General features: G+C 37.3%; 1 protein-coding gene across 1 annotated transcript in view; it reads right to left on the reverse strand.

Moving 5' to 3' along the window:
- Window positions 1-3,224: 3,224 nt before the first annotated feature.
- Window positions 3,225-26,941, reverse strand: part of l(2)k09022 (HEAT repeat containing 1 homolog l(2)k09022) — a 447,482-nt gene continuing 423,765 nt past the window's right edge. The window contains exons 39-43 of the mRNA XM_090374601.1: window positions 21,955-22,052; window positions 12,552-12,709; window positions 11,239-11,397; window positions 11,007-11,115; window positions 3,225-3,313 (exon numbers count right to left, since the gene is read on the reverse strand). Coding sequence (XP_090230727.1) covers window positions 3,225-3,313; window positions 11,007-11,115; window positions 11,239-11,397; window positions 12,552-12,709; window positions 21,955-22,052 — 613 coding nt within the window. The remainder of the gene's footprint in view (window positions 3,314-11,006; window positions 11,116-11,238; window positions 11,398-12,551; window positions 12,710-21,954; window positions 22,053-26,941) is intronic.

Below are 26,941 nucleotides of genomic sequence, written 5' to 3' on the forward strand. Positions count from 1 at the left end.
TGTAGATGCAAAATACTCATTCAGTTTGTTTGCTATCTGAGCAGGATCATCAACAGTCGAACCATCGATGTCAAGTGGACCAATCAGATTCATCCCCTTCCTTTTAGAGTTTATGTAAGTAAAGAAATCCTTGCTGTTTTTCTTAGCATCTTTTGCCAAGGATTTCTCGTAATCTGCCTTCGCCTGCTGAACCTCCTTTGTGACCTGATTACAGATTAACTTATATCTGCCATAGGCTTCTGAGTCGCTTGATAATTTATATGCATCCCATGCATTTTTCTTCTCTGTTACAAGTCTCATTAGTTCATTTGACAACCATTTAGGCCTAAACCTTGAACAATATTTCTTAATAGGAATGAACCTTTTAGTAGCCTCCACGATTAATTCCTTGAATGCTTCCCACTTAGAATTTACTGTTGGTAACATCGTCAGTTGATCCCACTGTACAGAATTTAAAAACTGTCGGAGACCACTGTACTCGCCTTTACGGAAGCAAAAACCCTTTCCTTTACCCCTGATGGTAATTAAATCTTTAAGTAAATCCCACGTCAGTACACTGTGATCACTGCCACCTAGTGGTTCTTTTATCTGCAAATTCCTAATACATGAATGATCACTGCTGATAACCAGATCAAGAGTATTACTTTCTCTGGTTGCCTCTCAAACATGCTGCTGCAGAAAACAATCATCCAATAAATCCACAAATGTCTGACTAGTGTGTGAGTGCCCAACCCACAAGTTCCAGTCAATATCTGGGAAGTTAAAATCCCCCATTATAAGACATTCCAATTTACTAGCCCACTCTATTTCTCTGTACAACTGTTCATTGTACTCATTCGAGTCATTAGGCCTATAACACACTCCTACTCTAATTTTTGCTTTCGCAGTGCTTATGTCACACCAAACTGACTCAACAGTGCACTGTTCATCTATATCAACTGGATGCACTTCTTTTGATTTTATGTTTTTCTTTATTAACAGCATAACATCTCCTCCCTTCCTATCCTGTCTATCCTTTCTGTACACATTGTACTCGCCAAATTCCAGTTCGGCATTCCTTATATCTGTGTGACACCACGTCTCTGATATCCCAACAGTATCCGCCTTTGATGTCTTGACCAACACTTCAAATTCATCAAATTTATTTACTATACTTCTAGCATTGGTATACATGCAAGTATACATGCACCTATTGCTATTCCTATTCCCAGCCACTCTAACACATCCCATATACCCACCTGTTTCACGATGATTGACATCCGTCCCTGAAACCCCCAACACCCCTCGCTCCAGGTCGCTACTTATTCTAATAGAAGTTGTGCAAGAATCACCTTCACCTCTGCCTATGGCTACTGTTAAACTATTAGTCCTTGTATCCCCCCAAGCTATCAGTTTTCCGACCCACCTAACACTGCCTCGATAGCATCAGCAAATATTCTTGCACCCTTTCTATTTAAGTGTATCCCATCCCTGTAGAAGCAATCTCTCCTGTTAACAAGTACAGTCCAGGCTGAAAAAAATTCTACCCCTTGAGCCTTGCACAATCTTTCCAGGGCCGAATTGATCGACAAGGCTCTCATCATATACTCCCTCCTATCGTGTCTGGGCAGAATTGCAGACACTTTCAAATTCAACCCTAATTCTCGGCTTTTGTTCAACAGTGACCTGCTTGTTAAGTAATTCTGCCGGTCTCCTACTCTTAATATCATTAGTGCCCTTAAAAGATGATATCTGCTCTACAACGTCATCAACCTTTGCCCCTGGCAGACATACCCTGGTCCTGTTCCATCTATCCTTTCTACAAAGGATGTCAGATGAACTGATGATACTTCTGGCAGAGAAGAAAAATGCATGGAATGCATATAAATTATGAGGTGATACAGAAGGCTATGGCAGATATAAACTAGTCTGTAATCAAGTCACGAAGGAGGGTAGGCAAGCTAAGGCAGATTAACAAGAAGTCTCTGACAAAGAATGCAAAGAAAAGTAGCAAAGACTTCTTTACTTATATTAACAGAAGGTTATCCTGCTCAGGTTGCTGACAACTTGAATAGGTATTCTGCATCTACATCCATGCATGAGGAGTTATTTAGAGAGGGGGGAATGTCAGAAGCTCATCAAAATTTAACGGGAATCTAAATGATTTTGTGATAACCAAAAGGAAATTGGAAGGCATACTGCTGAAGCTTAACATAAAAATGACATAATGAAATAATATTGTACCAATCTGCAAGCTGTTTAACTCATTATCAATTAAAAAAAATAAGAAACACAATAATAGTTCAATATACTGGCAGAAGCAGAGCCTTGCACACGTGCAGACATCTTCCAGAGTGGATCGTGGTTGGTAGGGGAGGGAAAAAAAAAAAAAAAAAAAAAAACCAACAGAGAGAGAGAGGGGTGGGAAACGGAAAGGGTTGGTGAGATGTGAATGCAGTTTAACACCTCAACACTGTAACATGGATTATAATAAAGATGTAGTTCATCAATGAACAACATCTTATTTATTATCTATACAATATTGGTGTAAAAACATCATAGACAATTCTTAAAGGGAAAACTACAATAGTAGTAGTATAATGGAACTGTATCTCATATTGTGCTCATCCTTCACAACAAGTTGCCATGTATTGTACTACCTCGAATAAGTAAGAGAAGACTATTGTTACTTATTCTCGGTGGGCACCACCACCACCTAGATGGCACCATTTCAAGGCTTGTTAGCCTTTCATCGGTGGGTAGTGCAATACCTGGTAACTTGTTGTGAAGGATGAGCGCAATATGAGATACAGTCGAAATGATGCCCTTTACACTACTATTGTAGTTTTTCCTTTAAGAGTTGTCTATGGTGTTTTTACATCGATATTATATAGATAATTATAACTCTTAAAAATATTATGCCCAGTTGCATTTAGTCTTACTTATTTATAATCAATGTTCCCTGGCTCAGTTTTCAAGTAAAAGCTCTGCACTTTCACAAGGCCTGAAAATGATACCTACTATTGTGAAATGTAACCTGGTTATTTAGAGTATGTATTGAGATTTCTCTTAAGATTATTTTGCCCGTTTCAATAGTACCTATACTTTTATGAGGATGGCAGTTCAACCACATTCCCATTATAAAACATAATGAGTTTGAACCATTATATGAAATTTCTCTTTATAATAACAAATACTACTATTAATTTGATTTATTTTTTAATAAAAATAAATATACAATTTGTTTAGAAATATTTCATCAACGGCTCTCCCAACACCTTTTCCATGTCGGCAATTACAGACTGACACTGCTGTTCCACTTCACTGCTTTCATCTGTAAGAATACAACAAGGCCATTTAATTAAAGTTTAGGAATTCTGAAACTTGATACTTTAGTGATATCACTTAAAAATTGACTAATTTTTTGTAGAAGAAAATTTAACTTCAACAAAATAAAATATATACCATTAAAAAAATACTCCATGAGGAGGATTGCAAGTTGCATGAATAATGAAGTTGCGAGATTACTCAAGCAGAAAAAGATGGCATGGAATAGTTACAGAGCAATAAAAAGTACTGAAGAGTATAACAGTGGGGATAAGGAATTCTTCGCATATATAAATGCAAAGAAGAGAAGGACAAACCAGATCAGACCGTTATGTAACGGACGTGGATAGTATTAGATACCCCAGCTGATGTTGCAGATGAACTCAACAGTTACTTTGCATTGATATCACTGGACAGAGGAGAGATTACGTTGGATTAGAAAAGCCAATGTGTCTCCAAATCATAAGGACGGTTCTAAGAGTGGAGTGGCAAATTACCCACCGATCAGTGTAATGTCAGTAGCAGGGAAATCATGGAGGCATTGATCAAAGATGGAATTCAGGATCATTTAGATAGAAATTCTGACGGATACTCAGGCATGGTTTTGTAAAGGGAAAATCATGTTTAACTAATCTGGTTAGCTATTTTGACAGGGTCATCACTCAAGAGCTGGACTTAGGGAGTAATTTCAATGTTGTTTGTTTGGATTTCAGCAAAGCATTTGACTCAGTCCCACATGAGTGGTTGCTTTATAAGCTGGAACAGGTTGGAATCACAGGATTATGCCAGCTGTACAGGATGCTGTTTGATAAATAATTGATAGAACTCCGTGGGCTTTCTTGTCCACTTGTTTACACCACGCAGAGAACTTATATCTGTCGGTATTATAACTCCCAGATCCCCTTCTTCCTCTACTGTTTTTAATTCAACCCCATCAAGTGTGTAAATTATTTTGGGGTTGCTGTTCCGCAAGTGTAAGAATTGCTGGATTAAAACATAGCTTCCACTTTTCTGACCATTCTTGGAAGCCTGTTCAAGAAATCCTGAAGGGATGCTGCTTGACACTGGCCATTAACCATTCTTTCAATCTTATCATCTACAGATTAAAATGTCTTACCCTCTATCCCTTCGTTGATGTTGTTTATGAAAATCAGAAAGAATAGTAGTCCAAGAACTGATACTTGGAGGACCTCTCTTCTGACATTACATTAATCACAACCATCTCTCTGCCTTGTGCCCTGTAATACATCTTGGAATCTTCCAATAATCCCAACATGCAACAGCTTATACAGTTAATTTCTCATGAGGGACTGAGTCAGATGCCTTACTAAAATTCAAATAAACTATGTTGAAAATTTTTCCTACATCTAGCTCACGAACTGTGTCAAAATAGCTTACCAGGTTAGTCAAACATGATTTTACACTCTGAAGGACACACAAAATCATGTTGTTTGTCCTTCAGACTGCCATTTTCTATCTAAATGTTCCTGGATTGCACTCTTAATCACTGCCTCCAAGATTTTCCCTACCACCGACATCAGATTCCAGTCTATAACTGTTGACTTCATTTTTAGAACCACTTTTATATATTGGTGTATTCTCACTCCTGAGTACAATGATGCCCTCATAATTAATCTCAATGGCTCTGTACACTCTCTTGCTGCTTCCTTCAAAATTAGTGGGTATATGCCATCAACTCCAGGACCCTTACTTGCCTTTAGGCTTGAGAGTTTTTCTAATAAACGGTTATCTATAATTTAGAAATCACTAACTTCACGTTACCCTCACTTGCCAGCCTTCCCTCAGCATGAAGAGCGAGTCTTTCACGAATAATGACTGGTGTGAAGTAGCTATTCAGTCCATCACCAATATCTATCTGGGTTATCCCACAAGGCGAGTAAGGGTCAAGTCTGATTCATTTTCTTCTCTGTATTCACACACACAAAAAACTTCTTGTCCCATTCTTTGCTCTCTTAGCCAGAGTTTTCTTTATTCAGCCTAGGCCTTCTTAATCTTATCTGTGATACTATTACTGATCAATTTGTAGCTTTTATAGGCTTTGGTACTTTTCACTGCTCTGTAACTTTCCCATGTTATCTTCTTCTTCTGCTCTATCAGACTGATGAATGATGGATGAATATGGAGCTCTACCAGTTCCATGTTCATCCATCTAGGAATCCTCTTTATGCTATATTCTCTTAATGCGTTCATACATAGCATTAAGAGACTATTACTTTGAAGGAATTCCATGCTTCTAATGTATTAGTCCTCCCCACTCTGCAATCTGCCAAATTAATAGATGCCATACAATGCCTTAAACTGCCATAGTTCCCTTATCTGAAATTAAAACTGGTGCCTTTACCTTTAACTACTGCATCTTCCAACTAATGATTGCATGATCACTATCTGCCGAGGTTCTTGCACCATAATATCTTCTGATTCTTGATTAAATGAGGCCTAGCATATTCTTATCCTAGTATTTTCTCCATCATGCTGGTACAAGTAATAATTATGTAGTTTATTTAAAAATGTTGTTCCCAAGGTGAGTTTCCCTCTCACTTATTCAAATAAATACGGGGCAGATTGAATTCACCCATATTAAGACAATTTCACTTATTTGCCCATTCCACCTGCATATGGAGACACTTGCTTCCATCTAACTCACACCCCACACACATTCTATGCTATCTGGCATAACTTCTGCCTCAGCAAAAGCTCTTTTTGCACTCAGGCTGCTTTTGATAAGAAGCACGACCCCAGCATCCTTTCTATCTTCCCTAAATACATTCCCCTCCTATTGCCATAGTGGAACTCGTCATTTCTAATTTCCAGGTAGCACCACATTTCTGTTAGCCCTATTATGTCAGCATTATTTGTCCTAAGCAGAAGTTTGAATGCACCTCTTTTATTAACATTAGCATTAGTAGAGGCATACGATGTAAGAAAGCAAGCTTATGCAGCATCAGCCAAAAAAAAAAAAAAATAAAAAAGAAACCTCCCATTTCATCGCTCCATTCGTTCCAAATGTCTGTCCAGCTCAGCCTTAAATTTATTTAGGCTATTAGCTTCCACAACCAAAGATGGAAGCCTGTTACACCAATCAACTATCTGCTGGCTAAAGGCAAATTTCTGCACATCTATTCTACAACTATCTTTCCTCAATTTGAAACTGTGCCCCCTTAGGTTCTTAGTCTGAGCAAGACAAAGAATCCCATCAAAGACAAAGAATCCCATCAGCATTCAGCTTGCTTGCCTACTCTCTTCAGGTGCTGCAATTTGCAGAAATTAAGCCTTTCTTGGTAAGAGCACCTCTTTGTTCCCATCACCAATTTTGTCTTGTACTCATTCTAGCAACTCTACATCCTTTCTAAAATGAGGCCTCCAGACTTGTACACAGTACTCTAGGTGTGGCCTGACCATTGCCTTGTATAACGGGATTATCACCTCCCTGTCCCTGCTAGCAAAATTCCTATATATCATTGACAAGATTCCATGACCTGCCCTGGCAGCCCATCTGCACTGCTCAGTAAACTTCATATTTGGCTGCACAATTACCCCAGGTCTTTTTCACTTTCCACTTCCCTGAGTGTAGTACCACCCAGTTGGTACGTTTCTATTCGGTTATTGCAACCCATATGCAGTACTTTGCATTTGTCAATGTTAAACTCCAGTTGCCACTTCTCAGCCCATTTTCCAAACTTATCTAGATCCAGTTGGAGTAGCATACTGTCATTACTGTCGTTAACAACCCTGCCAACCTGGACATTGAACCTGATATACCTTCATCAATATCATTGATAAATATGCAAAACAACAATGGGGAACTCCACTAATAACATTTGTCCATGAAGAGCAGTGTCCATTGATTACCACTCTGTTGTCTCCCACTCAATCATCCCTTTATCCATTGTAGCAGCTTACCCTCTGTACAAATTGGAGAGGCCATACCTCTCCAATTTGTACAGTAGTCTTCCATGTGCAACAGTACCAAAAACTTTCCTGAAATCTAAGTATATGATATCAAAATTATTTTGGCATTCAGTTCCTTTGTGACTGCATCATAGTAACCAATCAAATTGGTCAGACAAGACCTCCCTTTGACAAACCCATGCTGTGTCTTAACTATTACAGCAGTCTTGTCTAGATGATACTGCAATGCTTCTTTAACCAGTGATACCAATATTTCCGGGGGAAATATTGGAATCACTGGTTAAAGAAGTTTAACTAACAGTCTGTAGTTACTTGTGTCACCTTTTGAACCTCCTTTGTGAATTGGTGATACATTTGCACACCTCTACAACTATCTTCCCATGGGGACCTTCCCTGAGTCCAAGGAAGCTCTCATAATTATGGTTAATGTTTGCTTACTTTCTTTGCTGCCTGCTTTAATATAACTGGATAGATCCCGTCCATCCCAGGTGCCTTCCTTATGCTTAACTTCAACAACTTCTCTCCCATTTTGCTCTCAGTTATTACAAAATCACTTAGCCCCCTGTTAGCATTTGATAAACTTCTGGCATTTTCCTCCCCCAATAACTCCTCATGTGTGAATGTAGATGCAAAACACTCATTCAGTTTATCAGCTACCTGAGCATGATCATCAATAGTCAACCCATCTATGTTAAGTGGTCGAATCTGATTCATCCCTTTCCTTCTAGAGTTTACATAAGTAAAGAACTCCTTGCTGTTTTTCTTTGCATCCTTTGCCAAATATTTCTCATAATCTGCCTTTGCCTGCCTAACCTCCTTTGTGACTTGATTACAGATTAGTTTATACCCGCCATAGGTTCTGTGCTGTTGGATACTTTATATGCATCCCATACATTCTTCTTCTCTGCCACTAGCCTCATTAATTCATCTGACATCCATTTAGGCCTAAACCTTGAACAGTATTTCTTAGTTGGAAGAAAAGCCTAGTAGCCTCCAATATTAAGTCCCTGAAGGCTTCCCATTTAGAATTCACTGTTGGTAACATCATCAGTTGATCCCACTGTACAGAATTTAAAAACTGTCTGAGACCTCTGTAGTCACCTTTATGAAAGCAAAAGCCCTTCCCTTTAGCCTTGATGGCAGTTACATCTTTAAATAATTTCCACATCAATACATTGTGATCACTGTCGCCCAGTTCCTTTATCTGCAGATTCTTAATGCACGAAGAATCACTACTGATAATCAGATCAAGAGTATTACTCCCTCTGGTTGCCTCTCTAGTTAAGCATAAGGAAGGCACCTACTCTCATTTTCTCTTTCCCAGTGCTTATTTCACACCAAACAGACTCAACACTGCATTGTCCACCAGCATCAATTGGATGCACTTCCTTAGATTTTATGTGTTTCTTAACTAACAGCACAACCCCCTCCTCTCTTCCTATACACACTGTACTCCCCAAATTCCAACTCTGCACTGCCTATATCTGTGTGACACCATGTCTCTGATATCCCAACAATATCTGCCTTTGATGTCTTGACTAGCACTTCAAGCTCATCAAATTTATTAACTATATTCCTAGCATTGGTGTACACGCATGCACCTGTTCCTGCTCCTAGCCACTCTAACGCAGGCCATGTATTTATTTGTTCCACTATGACTCCCAGCAGTCCTAGAAATTTCCATTACCTTGCTTTCCAGTCTGCTGCCCATCCTAATAGAAGCAATGCAAGAATCACTTTTGCCTCTACCTGCAGCCACTGTTAACCTTTTAGTCTGTGTATCCCCCCACGCTAGCAGTTTTCCGACCCACCTAACACTGCCTCGATAGCATCAGCAAATATTCTTGCACCCTTTCTATTTAAGTGTATCCCATTCCTGTAGAAGCAGTCTCTCCTGTCAACAAACATAGACCAGGCTGAAAAAAATTCTACCCATTGAGCCTTGCACAATCTCTCCAGGGCCAAATTGATTGACAAGGCTTTTATCCTATACTCCCTCCTATTGTGTCTGGGAAGAATTGCAGACACTTTCACATTCAACCCTAACTCGCGACTTATATATTAAGAGTAAGAGATCTGCAGTACTCTTACTCTTAATGTCATTAGTTCCAAAGTGTACAACAATATCACCTTTTGTGCCCTGAAAAGATGATATCCACTCTACAATGTCACCAACTTTTGTCCCCGGCAGACATACCCTGGTCCTGTTCACCTATCCTTCTTACATAGTATATTCCCCGTTTCCCTGACAATAGAGTCACCAACAATAACTGGTTCCTTTGGGACCAGCGCATTCTGCCTTGGAGATTGCCTCTGTGTTGCCTGATGGGCCCCCTCATATTAATTTCTTCAAGGGCATTTACCCTACACCTCAAGCTCTCATTGACATTCTCCTGGCATTCTTGTAGACACAGTTAAGACAAAGTATTCTTCTATGGTTTTCTACCCTGACAAACCCCTTGAATTATTTAAGCTTGTTTCCCTAGCTTTATCTTCATGCTCATTTGAAATTTTGCCAACAATGGCTGTTGCAGCAACAAAAAATAATTCTTGAGATGAGTACAAGCATTACTTCAGTCTATATAATCAGAATAATGTGTTTATATTACTTTTCTTCTCCTAACTAGCAGTTTCCCCGAATCCTTAAGGTATCCTCAGTGATACTGGCAAAAATCCTTACATCACCTTTCTTCAAATGCATACTGTCACTACAAAAAATTTTTCTTCAAGTGCTGATACCCCCTCCCTCAAGTCTTGAGTTAATCCACAAGGCTCTCAGCATATAATCCCTCCTGTTGCCTGGGCAGAATTGCAGACACATGCACATTCTGACCTAACTTGCAACATTTTTTCAGCATGGTCCCATATTTATCCTACAAATCATCAGATCATGTTTAATATTGCTCATAAATAATAATGTTCTCTTTATCTCTCTTAAAATCTGACAATTTGTTGGTAATATAGTAATTTTTTAATCAACTGTTGCTCCTGGCAACCACACCTAGTTCTGGTCCATCTATTTTTATTTAAAAAAAAAATTATCCATTTCCCTGACAAGAGAATCTCTCAGTAAAATTAAACCTCCTTCAACCAGAGCAGTATACACTTGACTATTCTATTCTGGGACCCAAATTGGGAGCCCATCATTTGGCAGGTCACAAGATACTTGAGTCACTGACAAGTTCCCAGTACATTTGTTTCTAAGGCAAGCATCTTGTTTTTTTTTTTTTTTCAGTGACTGAAATTCTTCTAGTAATGCAATCTTTGACTGACAGCCAACATTCTTCTAGTAATGCAACCTTTGACTGACAGCAAACAAAACATCAATCAAAAAACTCCCATGCTCCAACAATGCGAAACCAGAGAGCATGATGACTGGATGTAACACAGCATTGAGTGCATGCTAATTTTAAATTTGTTTTTCAGAAAGTGCATATAATTAGGGAATAGGCTTAACTTAGTCCTGTACTTTCACTTTTTGCTCAATAACAAACAAAAAGTAATGCAATTTTCAATGGGGGGAGGGAACTTTTGTTGAAATTTTATCTGTATGGATTGTGTACATGGAAATCATTTGGTGTCTCAAAAGCAATTCACTTATGGCCCCACTATGATTATCAGATGAACTACAAATTTCAAAATGTTTCAAATACAAAGAATAATAGTGTAGAAATCAAAAAGTATGAGGTGCCATGTCAATTGGGATTTGCATGCATCGTGAAATAGGCAATATAAAGGAAAACTAGAATCTTAAATACTAATTATTTTACCTTCCATCAGTTCTGCAAGAAAAGAAATTGATTCTGGTAAAAGAGGAAGATAATCCACATCAAGCTTTGTTACTAATTCCCGGAGAACATGCAGCGCTGCAAATCGTACCTAAATAAAGAGAGAAATGGAAAAAACAACAAAACTGAATTTTGTATAACATCATCTAAAGACTGAAAATTCAACTAGTTTTATGATGCAGATGTGAAAAATAAGGATATAAAGTACAATTACCTTTGGGGATGAGTGTCTAGTCTTGAGCAATATTTCATAATTCAGCAACTTCCGAGATGCATCATCTGTAGTTGCTGAGGCAAAATGGGCAAGGCAAGGAGAAATGCAATTTACAATCCTCTTCTGATAGGTCTCATCTCCTCCTTGCATATTTTCAATCTGAACAATAAAACAGGATGTTATATAGGTACAAAGGTGATTATGCAAATTTATATTATTATGTGATTTAAGAAAGTGATAATAATGTAAAAAGAAAAACTTAAATGCGAATAAGATGGTATTAGCATTAGGGACAATTCAAGAAGAATGCTTGATGTAGCACCAGAATTTTTCTTCTTTGGAGGAAGAATTTAACTTTAAATGGATATTTATATTAAGCTAAAAATAAAATGGAACAGAAATAGGAATGAAAAAAGGAACTTGCTAGGGCAAGAACTAAATAAGTGCTGTCCTTACTGCTTACTCAATTCTGCTTCCTGAAGAAGGAATCAAAGTAGTTTTTAGGTTATGTTATGGTATATTTTTTCAGCTTCTAAATCAGTAAATTTACTTTCAGCCATAATGCAGAATTGCTATTTTGTACCTGAATTATCTATAGAAAATTTCCTTTTAACTGTTATATGAGACTGAGGAATTAAATTATATTCATGTCATTGTTATTGGCTTTATGAAGCATAGGCATCTTAGGCCATAATTCACTAGTCTGTGATATGAAGAATCTGGAATGACTCGTGGGACAACCCTTCTTCTTCCACCTGAGACTGACTAACTACAGCCCTGACTAAAGAAATCTTTTAAGAATTTAAACCGAGAACTCTTCAAGAAGTGAGAGTGATGAAGCCATTATGTTTTAATGGCTTCACCACTAATGGAAATCTTTCTTTATTTGCACAAAGGTGATTGTGCAAATTTATAATATTGATTTAAGTTTAATTTATGATAACAAAAATTATCTTTTATATGTTGAATTGCATGACTTAAACAACAGCTCACTTGAAATATTGTGGAGACAAAAGTACAGTTTACTGCTGTAAGAATTCGCATGTGAGGCCAAACAATAACAATCCATAACTACGTTTAATGGAGAGGTTTGGATAGCACTCGTGCAAAAATTTCAAAAAGGTGCTATTTTACTCTGAGCACAATGCTACACAGTACAAAAATTTAAATGCCCAAATTTAGTAATGACACAGTGGGTTAGAAGTTTAACTGGGGAGTATAATTTTAAATTCAAATATATATGAAGTAACAATTGCAGAGACCATTCCACTGAATATTAAATGTAGCAAAAAAAGGAACAAAAAAGTACATACCTGGTTTACTAATGGAAGCATTAGAGTTGTAAACCTTTCTTTATTAATAAATCCTTCTCTGTCATTAAGGAAACACTTGTGTAATGTACTCAATATGTGTTCTAGCAAATTACACGATTTTTCAACTACCAAAGAATTATCATCAAAATACAGGTTTTCTGTAAGAAAAGATAAATCATATTTTATTAGATAACTTGAAAATAGTTCAGTTCTGTATTTCTAATATTCAAACAATATTTCATATATTTAAAAAAAAATTTTTTTTTAGGAGCATTAGCAACTAAGGCCATACTGCTCCGGTGCAGTGGTCATTCCCTGACCAGCTTCTCCGCATTTGTGGTGACGGGCTCGAACCCCCAGTCTAATCAAGAAGCTTGTGCTATGCACTGCTGCTGCTCCTTCCACCTGGCTACGGAGGTGCTCATTTCATATACAGTGATGGGGACTGTGTTTCATCTCTAATTTTTTGTTATATTTGTATTAGAAATGAGCTGATTATTATTACCTTTTCTATTTTAAACTTTAAATTTTTCCAACCAACTGCTTTCTTTAGTTGTTATCACTTTAGTCTAATATATATATATATATATATAAATAATAATAATAATTCTGTCATTGAGCAAACCTTACACAGACAGAATGATTAATGAATGAATGGTTAGGTGGACTATATGGTGGCTGGCTTGTGAAAACTGTTTCAAAGTTCTATTTTCAGAATATAAGGGATTTTTTTTTTATGGAAACCCTAAACACAAGAGGTATTAGAACCTATAATACTGTGCTTGGGTTGGAGGTTGAGAAGATATTTGTTGACATTAGACTTTTAACCAAACTGCCTCTTCTGAATGGAATCTAGAAGCCTGAGAGAGGTTTTAGGAGCACCGCCCCAGATGTGGGAACAATATTACATGGTAGGGCAGGTTTGCGACATACAGATGAACAGCCGTTTGGAAGAAAAGTAATGCCGAGAGCAAAAGAGAAAACCAAATTTTTTAGATGCAGAGAAAGCAATATTTGTAATGTGCTTGTGACAAGAGAGATTAGAAGTCAGGGTAATTCCCGAAAGAGATATATCAACTTGCCTAGAAATCGGAGTGTCAACAAAGATAAGCATAGGAGCAGAAGAATCATTTTTGCAAGATATAAGACAAGACTGAGTTTTAGAAGGGTTTAAATCAACTAAGTTGTCTTTGCCCCACTGGAGAATTACCTGAAGATCGGCATTTAAGGAATTGGCAGCAGATTTTCGAGAAGTTTAAGCTGATTGAGCAGGACAAGGTTTCTCAAAATGGAAAGTGGAATGCAATGTGTTATCATCGGCAAAACTATGGATAGGACTTCCAGTCAATGGAAAAAGGTCATTAATATACAAGAGGAAAATAGTGGGGGAAAGAACTGAACCTTGGGGGACACCGGCATTAGTGGAGAAGTTAGAAGACAGAGAGCCATCTACCATCACCCTCAGTGAGCGATCAGAGAGAAAACTCGATAACCAATTGCTAAAAATAGTTGGCAAACCATAAGATGGAAGCTTGTTTAGAAGACCTTTATGCCAAACATGATCGAAAGCCTTTGAGTTGTCGAGCAACTACTTGTGTTTCACTAAACCTTTCCATTGAATTAGTCCATAAATGGGTAACATAAGCCAAAATATCACCAGTAGATCAACACTGATGGAATCCATACTGACGATCGTTGATCAGACAGAAGGTTTCTAGGTAGTTTAAGAGTTGGTGGTTAATTGATTTCACCATTATTTTAGAAAGAGTAGAAGTAACTGCAATGGGACAATAATTGGATGGGAGGGATTTGTCATCCTTTTTAGGCACGACTGGATATGAGGCCTACAAAAAACAGTTGGCAAATCATAAGATGGAAGCTTGTTTAGAAGACCTTTATGACAAACACGATCGAAGGCCTTTGAGATGTCAAGAGCAACTGCTTGTGTTTCATTGAACATTTCCACTGAATTTGTCCATAAATGGGTAACATAAGCCAAAATATCACCAGTGGATCGACACTGACAGAATCCATACTGGCAATCGTTGATCAGACGGAAGGTGTCTAGGTAGTTTAAGAGTTGGCAGTTAATTGATTTCTCCATTACTTTAGAAAGAGTAAAAGTACAAGAATACCTCGCATAACGCAGTTAATTCGTGCCAAAAAAATACCACACTGATCAAGGTATTATTAGTATGCATTTTAATGTAATGCATTCCGACAATTTGATTACATGGGTCAAGTTGCAAAAATATACAGGTGTTTGTTTACTGTAAATTGATGCACACGAAGTTCTTGCAAAAAAAGAAACTAAAATGATAAAAATGAAAATTACTAGTAAGTACAGTATAAATGATTTTTATTTTAGTATGTACATACCAAAAGAATATAAGTGAAGTATGTACGTATTTTTATTTTGAAAAATAACTGATCAGCTTAGTTTGCACAGTTTTTTCTTCTTTTTATCTGCATACATCTCTTTATAACATCGAATGTCATTTTGCAATCCCTGCCTTACTTTCATACCTCGTTCGATGTTTGGATCTAGAAGAACACTCAGCCCCATTACATTTCTTCTTTCCACTCATATTTGTGTATAAAGGTGTAACGCTTTTACAAAATAATCTTTAATAAAAATAAACCGCGAAAAATATTTGTACAGCTTATGCACAGTCAACGACCTCACCGCTCGGAATCTAGAGTGTTTACTAATGTATGAAGGCAAGCAGAATCTGTATATAATGGGAGTTGCGACAACAGTCAGCATGGCCTTGAATCCATAACGCATTGGCCTATGTGCTGACATTATAATACATACATCCATATCAAATGTATTGGTGTTTAACACAGTTAATTTTTTTTTTTTTTTCAATTTGTAAACCGCGCTATAGCGAAACCGTGCTATGTGAGGTATTCATGTAATTGCAATGGGACGATAATTAGATGGGAGAGATCTGTCACCCTTTTTAGGAACTGGCTGGATATGAGCAAATTTAAAAGCAGAAGGAAAAACACCTTTGGAATAAGAAAGTAAAAAAAGGTGTCAAAGAACAGGAGTAAGTTCAGGAGCACAGGTTTTAAGAACTAGTGGAGAAATACCATCAGGACATGGAGTTTTTTAGCATCAAGATTCGTCAAAATCCTTCTGACATCCTTTTGACGGAAGACCACAGGAGGTATTGAATGGAGCGTGTTGGGAATAGTGGGAGGTGTTTTACCAAGATCTTTAATAATACATCAGTTGGAAGAAAAATGGGATACTAGCAGGTCAGCTTTATCGTTGGCTGAAGTGACAACAGAACCAACTGGTTTTGACAGAGGTGGGCAAGAGTTGCAGCCAATAGCTTTGGCAAGAAACCAGAATGCTCGGCTACCATTAGGGCAAGAAGCAAGTTTTCTACCTTTAGCCTGTTCAAAATCTAGTTTGGACTGATTAATAACTGCTTTACAATGGTTGCGAACTTTGGTGTAGTCAGAAAATGAAACTGAAGAATTGGAAACAAGCCAATTACGATATGCAATGTTCTTCTCTTGAACAGCCTTAGAACATTTATTGGAAAACCAAGATTTAGATAAAGGATGAGATTTTAAGGTGCAGTGTGGAATAAAGGATTCCACTCCTACAAGAATAATTTCACTGACACGATCTGAGCAAACGATGACATCAAAAGTTTCGAAACAGTAATCCGACCAAGAAAAAGAAATCGCGAAAGTCATCCTATTTTGCATTTTTGTAATGCCAAACAATAGGAGGTTGGGAATAGCCATGAGATAAAGGCTCCATTGGAGATGAGACAATCACCAAGTTGTGATCTGAGGTGCCTAAAGGACCACTCACTTCGACTGTTTACTTATAATAAGAATTGTTTGTGAGAAAAAGATCAAGCGTGTTGGCTGTATGGTTAGGATTATCCAGTATTCTTGTAGGTAAATGAACAATCTGTGCAAGGTCATTAGTAATTGCAAAAGCCTCAGCATCTCGACCAGTTGGATCGGTGTGACTATAAAACTGAAACCAGCTGAAGTTGTGAACATTAAAATCACCAAGAAAATTATCTCACTGTTAGGAAAGTTGGACTGGAGAAAGTCAAAGAGCTCCAAGTGATTAGTGGAGTTTGGAGAACGGTAGAGACAACAGATGAACACAATGAGGTAGAGAGATTTTAAGCCAGAGAAGATCGAAAAGAGGAGATTCCAAATTTCCAAGTCTCTGACAGGGAATATTGGGATGGACATATGCACAAGTACCACCTTTGAGACAAAAGGAATCATACAGCGAATAATTTGGGCAACTGAGATGAGCAGTAGGTTGAATCAACCGATAACTGAGATCCTGTCAGAAAAAGTACGTGGAAATGGACATTGTTGAGATTAGAATTGAGACCGCATATATTTGTGAAATGAACTAGGAAGTGCTTGGGAAGTTTAGATCTTTTTCAGATAAGATTACTCTATTAGTTTGACAATTCATGGTGTATTCAATAGTAAGAAAAAAGTCGGGGGGAGGACATGCTTTATGAAGTAATGAGATTTTTGGATATGGCATACACATGGTAAAAATATACCCATATCCTTGATATAACGTGGCCTCGACAATGTCCCCTGCATACACACTACTTGGACTCCCTCCAGTCACTATTTGGCAGAGTAGAGGTAGCAAGATTATACACTAGCTGATCCAGAAGCCTCCTAAAGAGTTACCAATAGGTTCGGTCTGATGTACTAACTAGCGGCTGGCCTGCAAACACAGTTTTAGAGCTGTACCCTTGAAACGTAAGGAAGATTGGATCTCGTCATGGTGTTCTTCATGACCTCAAAAGTCACCAGTCATACTGCATGATGGAAGAGATGGGGAAGGGTTGACCGGAACTTAGCTCTGGAGACTAAACATGGGTTCCACCACTTCAAGCCTCCAATAAGCAAAGTGGTAGTATTGCCCCGGTTGATGAGAGTCATCTACCACCTAGTATTGCCTGGTAACACAGAGGGGCGGCATTCCTCCATGTGGTGTGGGTGCCACACCTCGACCCCTGTTTATGTTGGTTCACACCTGAGTGGTCAACCACAGTGTGCTTGTGCACGGAGGTTATACCCAGGATTACTAACAGTCCCACCATCGTGAAGGTGCAAGCAGAGGGTTTTGGCTGCCACAGACTGTCCGGACTTGGCCGAAATCGGGTCCACTCGAATGTCACCCAAATATCAGTTCCATCAGCGTTTTAGACTCCCAGGTAGCAAGTACAGCTTGTCTGGCATATCTGAGAGAATGTCTGTGACAATCTCAAGGACCAATTATTAAAACTCTGCATCTTTTATGTTCTAGTGGCATCATGTTTCCCCATATCCCTACATTATTCATATTTGATGACTTAACTAGTACTTCAAATTCACTGAATTTTTTTTTTTGTGTACAAGCAAATATATGTTATTCCTGTTTTTGTTATTATTAACACTAATGCAGCCCACATATTTGGTTGTCTCACAAGACTCCAAGCAGGCCCTCCAATTCCCTGAATATAACTTTCCAGGTTGCTGCATACCCAATGAAAGCAGTACAAAAATTGTTTTCATCCCTGCTCGTGGCTGTTATTAATTTATTAGTCTGTGTATCCCCTCCCCAAGCCAGTAGTTTCCCAATTCACCTAATACTGCCTCGATAGCATTGGCAAATATTCTTGCACCCTTTCTATGTAAGTGTATCATATTACTTTAAAAATCTCTCCAGTTAACAAGCACAGACCATGAAGAGAAAAATTCTAATCCACGAGCTTTGCACAGTCTCTTCAGGGCTGAACTGCTTGTTGGCAGGTTAACCCCCCCCCAACCACCACTCCCATTACTTTGAGCCCTTTTCTTTGCTGCTCTGGCGCGTGATTATAGCCTAAATTTAAATTAGAACTCTTATCATTTAATTCCTCCTATTATGTCTGGGAAATTACAGACACTTTCAAATTTAATCCTAACTTGCAAGTTTTTCTCCACATACCTGTTAAGTAAATCCTCAGATCTCTTATTTTACCACATACAATAATATTAGAATTTTTGTGCCCTTAAAAGATGATAGCCACTCTATGTCATCAACTTTTGTCCTTGGCAGATATACACCTGTCCTGTTCTACCTATCCTTTCACCATAATATGTTTTCTAGACAATTAAAAGTTGCCAATAGTAGCTACTTCCTGTGGGACCAAAGATCTCTGCCGTTGAGGATGTGGTTGCATTGTCTGATGCTCAAACATGGGATCTAGTATTGAGCTGGGTTCCTCATTTCACTTCCTTCGAGAGGAATCAACATTATTCTTCAAGCTCCTCATACAAGCCCATTAGAATGCTGAATTTTTTCCTTAATCTCCAAACACTCTTTACAATGAACACACAAAGGCATCCCCGTTGGCTATATTATGTCCTCTACATATTCATATTAGGGTTATACAAGAAAACAAATTCATACACCTATGTACATTATGTTCATAAATTGGATGTGTTTTCTAGTGAGTCAGCCTGTTTTGCTGGACAAAAGACCTTGCTATCCTCACCTAAGATTGACTTTCTCAGTGACAGTGTAAAAATGGTCATAAAAGTTCCTTGCTTTGAACCCAGACCTCCTCCACAGTGTGAGGATGGTGATTATAACTACTGAACTAGTCATGAGGTAGCAGAGGCTACTTCAGGCACTTTTGCAAACAGGCAATAAAATAGTGCATGTTATAAAGTCCAGTCCCCCCCCACACCACTCCCATACTTTGAGCCCTTTGCTTTGCTGCTCTGGTCTGACACATGATTATAGCCAAAATTTAAATTAAAAGTACTATACAAAACTAAGTGGCATGAGTATGATAACACTACATTTTTTCTATGTTATGCAACAGCAGTATATACTATACTATTTTAAGTTATGTTATTTAATACATAATGTAACATTTATGCATGTATTATTATATACTTAAATAAAAACACTTCTAATATTAATTATACTCCTATGGAATAACACAGAAGAATTCTAAATAGCATTTATATCATTCTTATATTGATTCAGAACAATGATGGTAGAGTTATATTAAGTAAATCAGTTACATTATAAAATCACATTTATATTATTATAAAGTAATAGTTCATAGATTTAATAAAAACTTTAATATTATTTATACTCCTACAGAATTACATTGATACAAATGCTGTTTAGTTGTATTCTTTCTCCATCAACTTGTGAAAAATGGCTGCATCTTCCTCTTCCACTTCAACTTTTATTTTTTAAGAAATTTTGATGACCATGTAAAAAAACAGTCACACATATGAGATAAACATGACTAACTGACTTACAGATTTTAAACAAATGGACAAAAACCAATAATTTTTAGGAAATACAAAAAGTACTTAGCAGAGTTCAAAATTTGCTCCCTTTGTTGTTTGTGTTAAATGGGCCTAATATTGTCTGAGTACTTTATCATCTTCAAACAACACAGTTTACCTATGCCATCAAGGACTACCTTAGATCAGGCCTAATATTATTCATTGATCACCAGAGATCTTGTGCAAAATCATGACAAAGCAATCCCTATGACATATATTTTTAAAAACTGTACTAGGGACTATATAATTCTGTACCATATTATACTGCCATCCTTGCCCACAAATGGGGGAACCGAAGAATAGGTCCATCAGAGGTTTTTGACTACAAGTGGCAGAGGTAACTTTTGTCACTGGAATGATGTGCACAACAAACCTCAGAAACATCAGTCAGTCTATTGGTAGGTGTTTATTTACTCAGACTTAATTCCAGCTGGCAAATTAAAATCTAATTTACAGTCATTGCAAACTCTCCCTCAAGACCACCATCAGGGGTATACAAAACAAAAAAGAGTGATTAATGAAGCATACTAGGATGGATGGATGGATGGATGGCTGGCTGGTTGGTTGGTTGGTCAGAGGTTCCTTTGTGCATTGACTATTTTTGTTATAGTATCAGTTAATGTGGTTTATCATTTATTGAATCTTTACAATACAGGTATTCATGAGCTGAAAAACCCAGCTACTCTAGTCTGGCCTTGGCCAATTACAGCTTGGCTGAAGAAGCTATTAAGAATTCCTCTTAATAGCTTGGGGTGTTGCACTTTGTGAGGGAACAGTCCCTTCACTCCATCCCAAAATCAGAACAGTGAGTCACTATCTAAAAAGGAATAAAAAACTCCTACTGGCTTTCTCCCCTTTCAGATCTTCCCTTCCAAAATTCTTCTGAACTACCTCCATCTACCTCCTATTTCTTGTATTTCCCTCACCCATCTCTCAGCAGCAATATTATTTTGGAAGATTTCAATAAGAACAATCACCTTCCAAAGCATATTAATGAACAAGACACTACAACTAGATCTACTAATTAGACACTACAATTCTTTGTTGTTTGTTTGTTATTTGGTTTTTAGGAGCATTAGTAACTAAGGCCATATTGCTCCGGGATATGCGGTGGTCATTCCCTGACCTTTCCGCATTCTCCGTATTTGGTGGTGACGGGCTCGAACCCCGGTCTAATCAAGAAGCGTGTGCTACGCATTGCTGCTCCTTCCCACCTGGCTATGGAGGTGGCTACAATTCTTTGACAATTAGATCTAGGCTGGTAGCAAATTACAACGCTAACCAAATGTAACTCCAAATATTGCTTTGTCACCACCAGTTATTGTCAGTTTTGTATGTTGTTGTTGTTATTGGTTTTTAGGAGCATTAGCAACTAAGGCCATATTGCTTCAGGTATATGCGGTGGTCATTCTCTGACCTTTCCGTATTTGGTGGCTCACAGGCTCGAACCCTGGTCTAATCAAGAAGCGTGTGCTACGCACTGCTGCTCCTGCCCAGCCCACCTGGCTACGGAGGCACCTGTCAGTCAGTTTTGTAAGACTGATTTCAAACTGTATCATGAAATTCTTATTTAAACTGTGTTTACTGCTCTCCATTCTTGTATACCACGGTTTCCTGTATATGATTATTTAATCACTCAAATTTATGCTGTATGCCGCCGATGATGATTTCCAGGTGAGGATGCAACTGCTGATGTCTGTATAGTATTATTCATCTATTAAATGTGTTTTCTTATATGCAATAATGTCATATAGATAATTTGATTCATGAATCTCTTTGATGAATATATTCAAAATAATTGAACTTGAACTCTCTGGTAAAATTGGAAAGGAGATTTTTAAATTGAAATATGAAAAATAGAATTATTTTGAACTCTGATTACTTTTATTCAGATGTATAATAAGCTTTATTAAATACTATACTACTCTTAAAATAACACCCCCTTGCATGAAGATACCGGCCCAAATTAAGTTTATGCCAATATTTAATATAAATTATTTTATGAAAAAAAAATTACATAATACAAATAATAACAATACCATATATGTCTTACCTGTTTTGTTAGGATTATTGAGATCAAGTAAGGATGCTGCATTGTGAACAAAATGGCCAGCAAAGAGCACAAAGAGGCTTTTAAGTTTCTCTGCCAAACTAATGAAAATAACACAAATTCCCATTATTTACATGAAAATCACTATAATGCAGCATTCATTAATCATAGGTGAACAAAAGAACTGGTCATTAGTTTATCAATTTGTGTCTACAGGGTCAATAGAATAATAATTTCAAAATTCTACAAATGATTACAGTTTATTACAAAGAAACTATACAGTATGCAGTGATTATTTTTTTAATTATTATTTAGAATTATTTTTAAAATATAATATTTTACTTGAAATAAAAACAAATATTTACTACACCCTCTTTAAAGATGGAAAATTCATTTTAATACTGTTAGGACCTCCAACTTTAGCAAATAGACAGAAAAAGGTCCATTTTACATGCTAGTAAAGTATACTGAAAAGCTGATATATAAATTCTCAAAACAGCCACATCAGTTATATTCAATTTAATACATCTCCACTTGTGCATAATAATACAGTAAACCCCCGCTATTCACAGGGGTTACATTCCTGAGAAATTCCGCGAATACTGAGTTATGGCTCCCATAGTAATAAAGGGGTTCCGTTCCAAAGTATGAAATATATAACAAAAATTAGTCTAAAATTTTGTCTGTACGTATTATGTGTATTTACCTACATAATATGACTATGTACATAGACAAACGTAGAAAGTACATAGAAAAATACAAGCATAAGGCATCAAAATGAAAATAAGAAACAATTTATTAAATGTAATACTGTACATATTTATTAGATTTAAACAAACCTTTCAAAAACATATCAAGAACATGGGTTGCTGGGCAAAAAATAACTCATAATCGAAGTTTGTTTCTTCATTTTTTTTATTGAGCTCCTTTTGAATTTCCCCGTAAGGCAAGAGTAATTGTTCTAGGTCTCGTTTAAACTTGATGCTTCTTTCCAAATTAGCATCCGTTTCTACCACCTTTTCTGAAAGTTGTATAGAGAGGCTAAAGATTTCCTTTAATGACTTACTATTTAACTGTGGTCTAACAACGTCGAGATCTTCCTCCTCAGCATCATTTTGGTTTTCATTTGACCTTGTTACTAATTCATCCAACTCTTCTATTGTAAGTTCATCTGCATGAGTCTCAATAAGTTCCTGAATGTCTGTTGCATCGATGGTTTCAAAGCCCCTGCCTTCTATTCCCTGTGCGATTTCTACAATATCGGCAACCAGTTCATTAACATTAGGGATTGTTTTAGCAACAACCACCTCTGGCCACAATTTTTGCCGACACACGTTAATTGTAGATGCACTTATCTCATCAACTGATGTCTTGATGTTGATCAGGCAATCTGCAACGTTATAATTTTTCCAACTTTGGCTTACAGTTAAGTCTGACTCCCTTTCCATTTTTTCAATTAAGCCAGTAAAAGTTCTCCGACCATAGTAGGACTTAAACACAGAAATCACACCTTGGTCTAGCGGTTGTAAAAGTGATGTGGTGTTGGGTGGCAAAAACAATTTCAACGTTTGGGTGGTCAAATTCTAGACTGCTTGAATGTCCTGGCGCGTTATCAATAAGAAGCAGAACTTTGAAAGGCAAAGATTTTGAAGATAAGTAACTTTCCACCTCTTGCACAAAGCTATCATTAAACCACTCTCTAAAAAGTGTAGTTGTTACCCAGGCTTTTTTATTGGATTCCCAATAAACTGGAAGATGACCGTTATTCTTTTCCTTCAAAGCAGCACGTGGATTCTGCGATTTATACACGAGCATTGGTTTGATCACGTGTCCACTAGCGTTTGCACAAAACAAAAGAGTAAGCCTATTTTTGGAAGCTTTGAATCCAGGAGCAGATTTTTCATTTTGTGTTAAGTATGTTCTGGCTGGCATTCTCTTCCAAAACAACCCAGTTTCGTCTGCATTGAACACCTGTTCAGGAACATATCTTTGTGTGTAATTAATTTTTTTAGTTCAGTCGGGAAACTTTCTGCAGCCACGAAATCCGCTGATGCACACTCGCCTACCAGTTTCACATTATGAAGGCCATATCGATTTTTAAATCTTTCAAACCAACCTTTGCTGGCTAAAAAACTTATCCCGCCAGTGCTATCACCAGTTTCGCTGAAGCGCTGATAAAGGTGTTTTGCCTTTTCACGAATGATGAGTGAACTTAACGGGATTTTATTTTGAGTTCAGTCTTCTATCCACAGATTTAGAGCCTTTTCCATTTTTTCTAATTTCACATCACAAGTTACAGAGCAAATTTTTGATGCAATTAGCGCGTTTTCACGGACACTACAACAGATTTTTTCTTCCGATTTCTTGATTGATCGCACCGTTGACTCATTGATTTTATAATGTTTTGCCACTGAGGAGACACTTTCACCATTAGAAATTTTGTCTAACAATTCAATTTTACTCGCTAATGTCATCACCTTCTTTGATCTTTTCACAATTCCCTTGTTATTCGCGGGCATATTTTTGTAGGATTAGAAAAGAATTTGTCCACAATAAAGTCACTTTCTTTTAACGTTAACATGCTCGAAAAAGTCTGGTTACACCAACACACTGCAAAATGGTAGATTTTCACTTTTGTAAATGTATCAATTAAAAGCAAGAGATGAAACCTTTTATGACAAGCGCATTACACATACTGAACAAGAATTAGTGTGAAACATCCGCACTCGCGATTTTGTCACTCCCCACCCATTGAGCGCAGGACGCTTCCTTTTTACACCTTTTAAGTTATTTTTACTCATTTTTAGGGAATAAAGCACAATTACAAAATGAGGAGGCACGCTTGATACACATAAACAAAGCTGTGAGCGTATAGTAACTGAATAAACAACACCATAAAGGCAGAGACACTCTAACACCTCACTAGCTCACATTTTACTAAAGCACATTTCTGCTTTAGTAAACAATAAAACAATAAAAACAATTTCCAGTTGCTTTCCTGCTAGTGGAATCTGTTATAAACTGGTAGTAAACTCGATCTAATTGCATTTGCGATAATACCGATAGCTGGAATTTTACGTTATTATGGTGAAATGTGTTTCCCCCTTCACTGCTATAAAAAAATAAATACATTTTCAGAATCTTCTCTTCATTCCTGTTGCGTTCAGTTGGGGTGATTCTGCGTTCGACTGCCATTTCTTGTAAACACAAAGGCGAATCGTGCTTAAGCGAATTTGGTTCATGTTATATATATCGTTCCCCCATTTATAAATCGTGTATGATCGAATTCGTGTAGTGTAAACACGTGTTATACGAGGATTACTGTACTACTCTGTGGACTGGGCAAAATGATTTTAGCCACGCCCATGTTTTTTTCATGGCGGAAAATGTTCACGGCGCTTTAAAATTCACATTTTTTTTAGGTTTAAATCAGCGACCGTGAATACGCGAACACAGATACTGCGAATAGTGGGGGTTTACTGTAAACCCCCACTATTCGCGGTATCTGTATTCGCGAAATCTGTATTTAGGAAACATCTTCTAAAGGTATGAGAATCTGGATACATAACCGTAAAGCACAAATGGAGACCAATATAAGCCATTTAAAAAAAAAACAGTAACCTACGAGGCATTGGCAATGAATCTGACCAATTTAATTAATTCTTTGACACATATAACTTGTTTAATTTGTGCCTTTGATTTTTATATTTCAAGTATGTCTGTGTATTTTGCTGAAACACTGCTTTACACAGCCCACAAAAAAAAAGGGAGTAATTTAGATCTGATAAGGGTGACAGGAAATCATTGGATAATTGGAAACATGTCATTATTAAAGTGAGGTCTGCACTGCCTAAACATATAATAAAAAAAAAAAAAATTCACAGTACATTCACATTACTAGCAGAGGTAACAGAGTTAATAATGAAAACATATAAGGTCTATTTAAAAATATCTAGATTATTCTTGTAGTTGAAATTTGAGACAAAAGAGTGCAATGTGGCATAGCATGTGTTCAGGAGTATTTTCACATCTCATTATATTTCAAAATGTCAGAATGCACATGTGCACGTGCCAAATTTTACTTTTGATCTAGAAAACTGCATGAGAAACATTTAATTTTCTTAAAACAGCATATGCAAATTCCCCATAAAATAGCATATGCTATTTTATGGGGAATTTGCAATGGGCCATACACAAGTTTTCAATTGGTACCATTATTTCAAAGAGGATAAGGAGTCTGCTGAAAGTGATCCATGATCCAACATCCTCAATTTGAACAAATGATTAAATCCAGAGGGGACAAACAAACTGGAAAAATATAACTCTGAATACTGGTTGCTTCCCCGTAATAACAACATCACATTAGTAGTTCAAGTCCAGCAGCCAAGGTGCCTCCGTAGCCAGGTGGGAAGGAGCAACAGTGCGTAGCACACACTTCTTGATTAGACCGGGGTTCGAGCCCATCACCACCAAATACGGAGGATGCAGAAAGGTCAGGGAATGACCATCGCATATTCCCGGAGCAATATGGCCTTAGTTGCTAATGCTCCTAAAAACCAAATAACAACAATAGCAGCCAACCCATGTATTCGTTAGGTATGGCTCCACACGCATGTTTTTTTTTTTTTTTTTTAAGACTGGAAAAATCCTGAAAGGACGTTGGGAAATGGTAGGATAGCTGCATTGGACAAAAATGGGCAAAATTCATATTAACTGATGCTGATCAATGCACACATTGCTAATAGGTAAATTTTTACCGCCCACCATGACTAGAAAATGCAATAAAATAGCGGACAAGTGGGTAGTATTACAAATATTATGAAGACCAATACAGTAAATAACCGCAAATAATAAGCTGACTAGTGGCAAAAAACATTATGCTAGGCCAAACTTTGACCTTTAAGCTGACCACCTGGGTAGCTTAAATAGTGGCCAGCCAGTTTAATGAAAAATTTTTATCTTTTAAAGAAATTTATGCTTCTTAGTGACA

Source organism: Mastigoproctus giganteus, chromosome 5, assembly GCF_048544385.1.
Source record: "Mastigoproctus giganteus isolate SK-2022 chromosome 5, ASM4854438v1, whole genome shotgun sequence".
NCBI classification, from domain to species: domain Eukaryota; kingdom Metazoa; phylum Arthropoda; class Arachnida; order Uropygi; family Thelyphonidae; genus Mastigoproctus; species Mastigoproctus giganteus.